Raw genomic sequence first — 12203 nt, forward strand, 5'->3', positions numbered from 1 at the left:
CTATTTTAAGGATTTGACCAATCTATCTCCAGTCTCTCCCTACTTTGGCATTTATTTTTTGTTTTGCCCATAATGGGTTTACACTGATTGTCCTTTATTAATCTGTTCAAAAATATTTGCTGCTTTAAACAAGTTTCAATAAGTACTGCCTCAAAGAAATTGTATCTAGAATTGTACAGTAATTAAACAAGCAGCATTTCCAATGCAATGGGTCGCGCGTTTGCTCGCGTTTAGAGCTATTAGCATTGTAAATTCCTAACTGGACTTTTCTTGCCACATAAATTGAAAAAGAAAAGTAAAACAATTGACCTAAGTGAGCCGATTCAAAGTGCCACAGCCGCCATGAGCAAGAGCGCGAAGGAGAGACACAAAAAGGAAAATGAGTTTACTCGCAGTCAAACGTACTGGCAAACGTGCAATTGTCCATGTAACGGGGTTGGTGTCCAAGGCGGAAACAAAACCACCCCAAGAAAGAACAAGCGTAAATCATTTACCAATGATGTTAAAGGATTTTTGAAAGGCAAGCCCATGAATGAATGAATGAGTGATAGTGATGGGTGTGCAGTAGGTGTGGTTAAAAGTCCACAGAGATTACAACACACCAGAGCGTGGAAGGAAGGAATCTAGCGAATGAAAGATAAATAGGAAAATAATTCTGAAAAGTGTGGAGGGGGAAAAAGAGAACAATGAACATTAGAGGAAAAAAGGGAGGCGTGAGAGAAACAAGCAGCGAAAGAACCAGGGCATGTATGTACTGAAATTTCCCAGAGAGACAGAATGGGAAAACACCTTTGACACTTCGGGCCCCCACAAGTAACTTGTGGCTTCCACATACAGACAGGAAAAAAGGGATTTATTTTAAAACATGAATTGACAGTTAAAAACAGTTGAGAAAAACACCAGAGAAAGGAGGAAAACCCAGAGAAAGGAGGAAAGAAAAATCTAATAAAAAGTGAAAGGGCGCATGCCGAGTCAAAAGGAAAGTGCAAATAAGAAGGAATGAAGGGGAGAGGAAAAAAAATAGTGAAAGATTGAACGCCTGAAGAAAAAGGAGAGGAACGAAACAAGGAAAGAACTAATCAAGTTTTTGTGATTTTAAAGAGGAGGTAGCAAAAGGAAGAGGGGGAAAAAAAAATAGAGGAGTAAAAATAAACATTTGAAAGAGCGAAACTGTTAACATGTGGATTTTAAGAGCTGGAAAGAGAAAAGTGGGGGAGAAAGAAAACATTGTGACTAAAGGAAAGAACAGAGTGAGATCACTCAAACTGACCCTCCCAAACAAAGATGGCAGCTACAAATAGATTAAATTGGCTCCTCCATGTCCCCCAGCAGAAGTCGGTGTGGAACAGCAGGTACTGCAGAACAGCCGGAGGTGTGTTAGCAGAGTTGTATGTGAACCCCAATACAGCAAAATAGAGTTGCTTCAGATCAGAATTGGGGGTATAGGCAGAGCTGTGTCCCAAGTGCTGGAATAACAAAGGCGGCGGGTGAGGAATGAGAAACGGAGCGTTGTGTAATTCCTGGTAGTGGAATAATGGGCGCTGCAGGATTGGGTTGAGGTGTACTGACATAGTTGTATGTGGGCTGCAGTACTGGAATAGTGTAAGGAAATGCCTCCTTGGCATGGTTACCCCCTGACTTTTTGCCTTTGCTGATGCTAAGTTTTGATTTGAAAGTGTGCTGAGGCCTGCTAACCAGGCCCCAGCACCAGTGTTCTTTCCCTAACCTGTACTTTTGTTTCCACAATTGGCACACCCTGGCATCCAGGTAAGTCCCTTGTAACTGGTACCCCTGGTACCAAGGGCCCTGATGCCAGGGATGGTGTCTAAGGGCTGCAGCATATCTTATGCCTCCCTGGGGACCCCTCACTCAGCACAGACACACTGCTTGCCAGCTTGTGTGTGCTGGTGAGGACAAAACGAGTAAGTCGACATGGCACTCCCCTCAGGGTGCCATGCCAACCTCACACTGCCTATGCAGTATAGATAAGTCACCCCTCTAGCAGGCCTTACAGCCCTAAGGCAGGGTGCACTATACCATAGGCGAGGGCACCAGTGCATGAGCACTGTGCCCCTACAGTGTCTAAGCCAAACCTTAGACATTGTAAGTGCAGGGTAGCCATAAGAGTATATGGTCTGGGAGTCTGTCATGCACGAACTCCACAGCACCATAATGGCTACACTGAAAACTGAAGTTTGGTATCAAACTTCTCAGCACAATAAATGCACACTGATGCCAGTGTACATTTTATTGTAACATACACCCCAGAGGGCACCTTAGAGGTGCCCTACAAAACCACACCTGGTCTGCCCTCCGAAGACGCGGGTACTTACCTGCTGGCAGACTGGAACCGGGGCACCCCCTTCTCCATTGAAGCCTATGAGTTTTGGGCACCACTTTGACCTCTCCACCTGACCGGCCCTGAGCTGCTGGTGTGGTAACTTTGGGGTTGCTCTGAACCCCCCAACGGTGGGCTACCTTGGACCCAAACTTAAACCCCGTAGGTGGTTTACTTACCTGCAAAAACTAACAAACTCTTCTTCCCCCCGGGAACTGTTGCAACTTGCATTAAGTGTCTAGTTTTAAAATAGCTATATGTGATTTACATGAAAACTGTGTATGCTATTTTGATTATTCAAAGTACCTACCTGCAATACCTTTCATTTGAAGTATTACATGTAAAATTTGAACCTGTGGTTCTTAAAATAAACTAAGAAAATATATTTTTCTATACAAAAACCTATTGGCCTGGAATTGTGTGAGTGTGTGTTCCTCATTTATTGCTTGTGTGTGTACAACAAATGCTTAACACCACTCCTTTGATAAGCCTACTGCTCGACCACACTACCACAAAATAGAGCATTAGTATTATCTCTTTTTGCCACTATCTTACCTCTAAGGGGAACCATTGGACTCTGTGCATACTATTCCTTACTTTGAAATCGTGCATACAGAGCCAAATAGTAACTGGCACACAAGGGTAGAAGTGAGGCATGTTAATGGAGCTATGTGTGGAAACTAGTATTGGTGTGCCAGTGTTGCCAAATGTTACCCTGGGGGTTCCCTGGTTAAGCTGCTAGTTGATTCCAGCATGGTAAGTGGCATTGCCTCTGAACCACAGAAACAAGGAGTCCTAGAGGGAGGGAGAGGGAGAGGGAGAAGGAGAGGGAGAGGGGGAGGGAGAGGGAGGGAGGGAGAGAGAGAGAGAGAGAGCGAGCCTTAGTACTGAGAAGAAACGTGCACTGCATGTTAGAATTGATGGATTCCGGTAGAGCTATGGTGGTTCCCATCAACAGTGGCATTGGATGTTAGACTTGAGGTGCACTGGCTGAGCTGTGGTTTGCTCTTTTGGGGCCAGTATTGGCTTGGCAGTAGGACTGAATATTAGAATTGAGCTGCTGTAATGGAACTGTAAGTGAGTGGGGTACCAGTATAGGAAAGGAAGTGTCCTCGCCAGGGTAGAACGGAGGTTCACAGATGGAGCTGTGCAAGAGGTCCCAGGACTGGAGCAGCAGAGTGTACTGACCGCAAGAACTGAGGGGCTCTGGCAGAAGTGCGTGTGGGGTTACTGGCATGGCTGAGGGGTTTGGTGTGTGTGAACTGAGTGTGTGAACTGAGGTGCACTGATGGAGCTGCCCCCGAGGTCCCAGTACTGGAGCAGCAAAGAGTGCTAACTGGAAGAACCGAGGTGCTCTGGCAGACAGCGCGTATGGGGTTCCTAGCACTGGCACTGCTCAGGGCTTGGAGTGTGTGAACTGAGGTGCACTGATGGAGCTGCGAGTGGAATCTCAGTATGGCGCAGAAGTGGACACTGTTTCTAACGATTGCGGAGCTCTGGTAGAGTTGGTAATGAAAATCCAAGCCAAGGAAAGCCGGGAGCAAGACCGCTGAGAGAGCATGCAGGGATCCCACAAAGACCAAATGCGACCAAGATAACATCCTTATTAATACCCTTGTTTACAGCTGTGCTCAGAGTAAGAATGCTCTGCAAATGAAAAAGGAAGCTTCCCTGGACAGGAGCAGGAAACATCGTAAAATAAAGTTGCCTACAGACTAGGTAAACAGGACAAAGCATAATTATACAGTAGTTGGTCCCTGCTCCCACACAGAAGGAGGGACAAAGGCATGACTTATCACTAGCAAGCAAGGATTTTTAAATGACACTGAAACTAACAAATAAAATAGCTGAAAGCCCACAGAAGAAGTAGCTTACGCTAGACCTAAACATTTTTTTTGTGTTTAAATATTATTTTTTTTTACATGTTAGTTTGAAAGAAAGCACCCTCAATCTTGCGTTGAAGTTCCTCAATGTATTTTCTAACAATTATGAAGCCTTCTGGTAGCAGTGTAAGTAGTATGAAACTATTATATTTAGAGAATATTTGTACACCTTTTTATGCTGGAACCAATATTATGAATGCAGATTATCTCACAGCTCACCTCATTCATTTAGAGCTCTCACTCCCATGCTAGAGGGTTTGTATTATTGAACAAAATACACAAATTTAAATCACTTATAGATCAGGATACAAATCTTGCCTTCGCTGCAGGTGGTTCTCTTTAAGAGAACCAAACTGTGGGGATTTCTGCTACAGAGGTTTGGATCTTCTTCTTCAGTGGACAGAATAAACATAAAAGCTTGCAGTTCTTGGACCCCAAACAATATGGCCTGAGCATCGTGTTATAGAAATTTCACATCGCAAATTGGTAAATAATGTATTTATAGTCAGTTGTATATTATTCCACTGCTACTGATGCCATTTTGATATTGGTCACCTACTCTGACAATGTGACTAATCCGATCGTATTTTTTTTTTTAAACATGTCTTAATGGAGAATAGTACAGTACAGAACATGGTATTGCAGCGGATTCAACCTTGATACAAATATCATTACAAAGTGACGGTCACCCTTGATAAGAGAGTCAACACCAGTCCAACAGCTTCTTGGGTTGGGTATAAACCCTCCCCTGTTATGACTGTCAAATGTATGCACATGGCCCAGTCAGTAATCAGCAGTGACCAAGCCTATACAATCATCATACATGACATACATTTTACAAACTGATACATCAAACTTACTAACTAGACTACTCCAGTTTTGTGTGAGTGAGAGAGAAATTGTTTGGGCACTGGTGTTCACCTCAACTGTCTGAGGCTTGGTGCTCAACCTCAAAAATATACTCTTGTACAATAGCCTCCAGAACCCTTCACTTCTACCACTTAAATCAACATCCCCATAATGGATATGTCACCATTCCAACTCTGTCCCGGTGACCTCACTTAGAACTTTAGCCCAAGACGTTGTGCCTTGCCTTGTAATGCCACATGCTGTAACAAAGGAAGTTGGTTCTGTGCCAATTCAGTCTGATTTCCCAAGTGTATGGTTTTTATTTGTCTCCAGTTACTGCCTTTTAATTGTCTATCTGTTTTGCCAAGTTTAAAAAAAGGTTGCTCTCAGCCCACTTTCCTCTTCCTTTTTTTGTTTTTTTTGTTTTTTGTTTTTTGTTTTTAGGTAAGGTCTGTATCTGTGGATCTGAACATGGACCCGTCTCTACAGATTGACATTCCTGATGCAGTCAGTGAACGAGACAAGGTGAAATTCACAGTACACACCAAGGTAAGAAGATGATGAAAGCTATTTAATAGAATAATTTCATCATGTACGTTATTTATGTGGCACTTATAAGTAACTCTGGTAGCATGTACATATTTTACAAATAAAAAATTAACGTATTCTAGATAGTTTTCTATTATAACGGAGTCTTGAAAATGTTAAGTATGTATGTTCAGTACTCCATTGCAAAGGTTGCACCTACTCTTTGTGTTCTTAAGAAACAAAGGAGTTTCTTTGTTTTCATCTAATAGGCAGCAGATAATTTGCTGGTATTGTCCATAGGTGAGGGAATTTATGGTATTGGAGGAACTAAGTATTCACTGAAATACTGAGGACAACGAGTCGATTTTCCTTTAGAGCACAGGAAGTAGGCTCAAGCTGGGCAATGAAGTGCTGAACCAAAACACACCATTTTATTGGCTTGGATGCCAGTATCAGTACCATTATTTTCCTCTGTATAGACGGTGCCAGCGACTTCTCTAGTACCCCCTTATACCGCCCAGATACTGGTGTACCATAATACACCTGTACCACCTAACCCTGTCTTGTTGCTGGTCTCCTCTCTTCCCCCAAAATACTTCACTCCTTGAATCCAGAGCACTTTCCTGTAGACAAGCTTTTTTTGGTGACTCTCCTGTCTGGTATGTCACTCTTGGTTTATCAGATTTTGAACAGAGCAACATGACACAGGAGCAGGAGAAGACCAAGGGAATTGATCAGTCGTTCTGCAGCTAGCTCTGTGAACTATTTGTATGCTTGTATCACATTCACTGACTGCCTAGATCTTCCAAGAAATTACAGGGCAAATTGTTACTTTTTTCCTTTCTTCGGGTGGACTAATTTCTCCAAATACAACTTGGGTGGAACCGTGGCTGTCCTATATTCTGATCCTCTTATCATTGATGTGTGGCTTCGTGTCTGATGAGCCCTGCCCAGATATTGAAACACCCTGCTATTTTATAGCTATAGTCAAAGCTGTCTTTGCCTTTCTCTTAGTTTAAGAGCTTGAAATTGGTAACATAGCCAGTTCTTCTTTTAGCCATCACTAGACCACAGAACTCCATAGGCAACCACTAACAAACTCTTGTTTCCACACTATTTTTGCCAATGCTAGTTGGGTTCCTATTGTCATCCTATTTACGGAGCGAACCTGAGCCTGAGTTAAAACAGGTTCTGCAGTCTTGTATGAAAAGAATCAACATTTTAAATCTCACTTCTTCTTTTTTCCATGTACTTATAATATTTTTCTTTTACCTAGTGAGACTGCTTTTTATGTACCACCAGCATGTAACTTTGTTGTTCACCTTAATGGCATTACTGAAGCTGATGATTGTCATTTTAATGTTTTATAAAAGTGGCCTTCAGTTTGATTCTGCCTTCACTTGGATAAGTGATGTACCTCCTCATAACAACCCCTGCAATTCTTTACCTATGAAGTTTTATGCAAGAGGGAGGCCATTCTAAGGTAGGTATTCACCTTGCCTGCAGATGTGGGAGTAAAAGGGTACCTGAAAACTGAGTAACCCAACATTTTCCCTCCATCATATTTCCCACAATTTGCTGGATTGGGGACGGTGTTCACCTCAATTTTATGAGACCGTGTTAAGGCACCTTTGTGAACACCAAAACCAAGCAAAAATATAGTTTATTAATTTAATTGCGATTGAATACATTTGAGTCTTCAGCAAGCACAGTCATTGTGGTATGAGCCATTGTATATTTCTACAGCAAGTCAGAGCGAAAGAAGAATAAACGTCACATTACCTTAACACCTAAGCACTAACCCACTACATGAATAATTATTCGGTACCCTCTATGCTAATGTCATCCAGAGGTGTTCAAACAAAACAATATAAGTTGACAATAACATGTTATGTGAATGAATATGTCTCAGTGAGTAGACAGAAGACATGGCAACATATTGCAAAATACATCCAAACTAGAGAAAGTTCATTGTGAACAGAACAGCCATTACAATGGAAATATCCTAAGAAATGTCTTCTGTACTGTATTGTAGAGCTTGTGGTAGAGGTTGGGTTCAGGGGGGAAGCACAAAGTGAGTAACAGAAGTTACTTCCATGATAGTCAAGATGGCGTTTCACACAGAAATGTGTCCTAGCTAACATACGTTAGAAGAACACAATTCTACGTATCGCAGGAAACTTGTTTCAAAAGCAGTTGTATGAAATTGTTCTGTAAATGTGGAGTCCAGTGTAAAATTGCCTTTTCTCATTGTGAATAATTGCACAAAAATACAAATCCATGAAGTCAGGTAAAGCACCAGGTCCCGATAAAATTCCAGGCGACCTTTACAAATCAGAGTTATCTATATGGACCTGGTATATTAACCTACTGTCAAATAAAATCACAAAAGGAGGACAGATCCCTGAGACATGGAAGGGTGCAAAAATTATCCCAATTTATAAAAAGGGTAATGTAAATCTCCCAATTAATTACAGACTGGTCAGTTTAATCAACAACTTACAAAAAATCTTTGCCAAACAGCTGCTAGTCAGACTATTGAGCTGGGTGAAGGAGCAGCAGATCCTTTCACCGCTTCAGGCAGGGTTCCGCTCTAGAGTTAGCACGGTTGACCAGGCTTTTAGGTTGTCCATGCTACACTGGAAATACGTAGTCTTGGCAAAGCAATCTTTATATGTCGCTTTTGTTGATCTGCGTTCTGCTTTTGATTTGGTCCCAAGAGATAAGCTTTGGGGAGTGTTACACAAAATAGGGGCCCCACCCGATATTATCCATCTATTGACACGCATGCATGAAGGCACATATGCGCAAGAAAGATGGGGCAATCAGGTAAATTGACAAACAAATTCCCCATTAAAAGAGGTGTCCGTCAGGGATGTGTGCTTGCACCACTTCTGTTTTCCTTATTCATCAACGAGGTGGTCCAAGAATTAATGACATGCCAGAATGATGCTCCCACCCTAGTCAATCAGAAAATCCCTATTCTCCTTTTTGCGGATGACTCTCTATTGATTTCAAAAACCCCTATGGGTTTGCAAATTCTTGTGGATAGATTTAATTCACTCTGCTGGAATTTTGGTCTAGAGCTGAACTCGAAGAAAACGAAACTGATGGTGCTTCGCTCTGGCACTCGCAAGAAATGTATTATTAGGTTATATGGAGCTATTTTGGACCAGGTTAGCTCCATTGACTACTTGGGTGTGAGACTTACAGATTCACTCCTCTGGGAGGAACAAGTTGGCAAGAGTGCTTGAGAATAGTTTTGCACGGGCCTTATGTGCTTGCCCTATTAGCACCCCATTAACCCCCCTATTCTTAGACCTTGGGCTTAAACGAATGGCTGACCTAATTATCTTACGGCCTCTATTATATTGGGTGAGGCTTTGGATAGTCCCCGAACTGGCCATATAGAAGTCTTCTCTATTAGAATTGTTAAAAAGCTCTAACTCTATGTCCATCCCATGGATTAAACACATATCCAGTTGGTTTTGTACGCTGGGATTGAGGAACTTTTGGGAGAATCCTCAGCAACTTGTGAAGTCCCATGTAAAAGCACTGAAAGGAGCTTACTGGTCCCACATACGTAATAATTGCATTTCACAAAAATCGAATGGTCACCTAACTAATTTGTTTATTGATTTTAGATGGTACCCATAATTCGAACTATACCTAGATATAATTCCTGATTTACTAGGTAAAAGTTTGTATGCCAGATTTCGATTCGGAACATTACCTTTGAAGGCCTTGACGAGTAGATGGGGACCCAAGTTAAGCTCTGATATTTGTCCTGCATGTGGTACTTCTTCCGAAACAGTAGAACATTTCATGTTTTTTTGTCCCGCTTACTCAACCCCAAGGTTTAAATGGATTCGCAAAATCTGTCGGGAACTGAACTTAAGGAAATATGTTTTAGCTTTGAGGATTTTAAAAAGCCATAATTCAAATTTGACAATTTATGCAGTAAGCAAGTTTTTAGTATCGGCATGGCGCATACGTATCTTTTATTTACAATGATTGAAATTGTTTTAAGTCGGGCAAACATGGACCTTATTCCTTTTAATCATGATAGGATATCATGATGTTTAATTTTATATTTATATTGTATTGTATTGTATTGCTTTGATGGTCTGTTGGCCGAATAAAGCTTATGTGAAACACAAATCCATAAAATTCTCTTACACAGATGAGGATCTGTGGCGAAGCAGAGGGCAATTATGCACATCCGTAGTGACCGGTAAAAGTTCCCTAGGTTCGAATAATATTGCTAATGTAAATCACATTCTTGCCCTTTGAAGACAGTTAATCACTTTTTGATTATGTTCATGGTACTATGTAAATAGATGGTTTATATGACATTGATGGTAATATCACAAATAACTGATGCGTTATGTGTTTTGTGAATGTATCACTTTTTTTGTTGTTTTTTGTTTTTGTTTTTTAAATTCAAGTAAAATCTTTCACTTGAAATGAATACGTTGATTCCTGTGGCTCATAACCGAGGAGCACATTAAAAAGACAGTATTAAAGTTTAGTCATAAGTTACTTATTGGATGTGCTTAATGTATAGGAATTGCATCACTTTTTAATCCTTTTCTCCTTATTAGGAATGTCAAACAAGCTTTTAAGTTTGTAGGAGTTCCTTGCAGAGTTGTAGTGTTGAATCTCAAATGTTCAGCGATTATACGCTCTTTATTTTGTGCTGTAAATATATTAAAATAATTTGTTTGCTACATTAAGGTTTTTATTTTTTATTTTTTTAAACATCACATTTTAAGATTGTTTGAAGCAGTGACATAACTGTTTTTTGAACACTGTCTGCCTCACCATCTCAAAATTGCTAATTGGGCTCCATTTCAAATTGACTAAACCTACTGCCCCATCTGTCGGTCATAAATGACAAAAGTGGCAGGAGAACATGTTGATACGACAGGATCTTTGGTATATTTAGCTTTTAATATGTAACACTATCGCATTCAGTTATCTACCATAATGTTGTGATTTGAACTACTTGCTAATATAGGATAAGCGCTGGCTGGCTGGCTGGCTGGCTGGCTGGCTGGCTGGCTGGCTGGCTGGCTGGCTGGCTGGCTGGCTGGATGGAGGGAGATACAATGATAACAGGCCAAAAAAGGTTTTGTGAAACTGCACCAACATGCCTTTAATTTTCCCTTCTACCTGAAACTGCACAGTAATCTTAAATGGTGTGCATGGACTGAAATTCTTGTTGGCACTGAACATTTTCTTAGAGGAATTTTGATGACCGCAACAGTGGAAGCCTTTAAGGACACGGGGCACTTATTTTTATTTTTACGTATCACATTGTACCACAGATTGTGTAAACCAACCTAAAAAGGGTCTAAAGTTAGGCCATGCAAGACATTACATAAGCAACACTGTTTATGCTGTCAATACAGAGAATCATGGGGTATGCAAAAACATCTAGATCCTCCACTTTTAATACATTCTTTAATCCTGTAAGTAAGTGAATTATCTGAACCTGCACACTTCACACAATCCCTGACCATATGCTTAATTGCTGAATCCATACCAGCCCACCAGTAAAGACACTTTATGGCCTGTTTTGTTATCTCGATCCTGAGTTGACCCTCATGCATCTGTTCCATAATGATTGTTCTAATAGTACTGGGTGGTACTGTGTTCAACTTATGAGCAACATACGCTCCATCCACAAAAGCTTATCCCTTAATTCCCAAAACATCCTTCACTTGTTAACACAGTTTCCTTCTTTTGCTTTCCAGGTGCAACATATTTCTTCACCTCACACAAACAATTGTCATTCATATAACCATCAATCAATTCCTTCTGTCTTAATTACAGGCTCACTGTCATCACACACCAAAGCAATCTGATAATCTTCCCATTTACTGTGCTCCCATCCCACCACTTGCATCAGCATCCTGGACAGGAAAACAGCCACCACATTTTTCTTCCCTGGTACACAGACCATTTTGTATACATAATCCTGCGCCCACATTAGATAAGAGAGCAAGCTTTGCCAGTGAGTGTACCAATCCATCAGTAGTGAACAATCAGACAAGAGATTTATGATCACTCCTGACTGCTACGTCATTTCTCCATACGGATGTAAGAAATGACCCAGTGACCACACACGTGCCAGTGCCTCACGCTCAGTTACTTAATACTGTAATTCCAGTGGCGACCAGGAATGCGATACAAAGGCATCTATCTACTCACTACCATTCATGGCTCTCAGACTTAACACAGCACCGAACCCTAGCTTATTGGCATTAGTAGTTAAGTTTTGTGCACTAGGATCAAACCCTTGAGGTGCTAGTGCTCTCATTATATCATCTTTGATCCCCCTCAAAAAATGTTTTACATTGATTCTATTCAGTCTTAGTATTAGCTTTTAACAACTGCCTTTTATGTATATTTTATTGATGTATATAAGAACTTCCAGACATCCTCCCTAGTTTTTGGTGATGGTGCTAATTTGATTGCTTCTGCCGTGCGAGCAATAGATTTAACAATATCACCACTAATTTTGTGCCCCCAATTAAGTCGCACTTTCCACAGCAAAGTTGCATTTTGGAAATGGCACTGTCGATCCATTTTCCTCCAGC

General features: G+C 41.1%; 1 protein-coding gene across 2 annotated transcripts in view; it reads left to right on the top strand.

Annotated features, from left to right (window-relative positions):
• Positions 1–12203, top strand: part of SNX5 (sorting nexin 5) — a 229078-nt gene that overhangs the window by 21951 nt on the left and 194924 nt on the right. For both annotated transcript variants that reach the window (XM_069234748.1, XM_069234749.1), the window contains exon 3: positions 5515–5619. In XM_069234748.1, coding sequence (XP_069090849.1) covers positions 5515–5619 — 105 coding nt within the window. The remainder of the gene's footprint in view (positions 1–5514; positions 5620–12203) is intronic.

This window comes from Pleurodeles waltl, chromosome 5 (assembly GCF_031143425.1).
Source record: "Pleurodeles waltl isolate 20211129_DDA chromosome 5, aPleWal1.hap1.20221129, whole genome shotgun sequence".
Classification (NCBI taxonomy): domain Eukaryota; kingdom Metazoa; phylum Chordata; class Amphibia; order Caudata; family Salamandridae; genus Pleurodeles; species Pleurodeles waltl.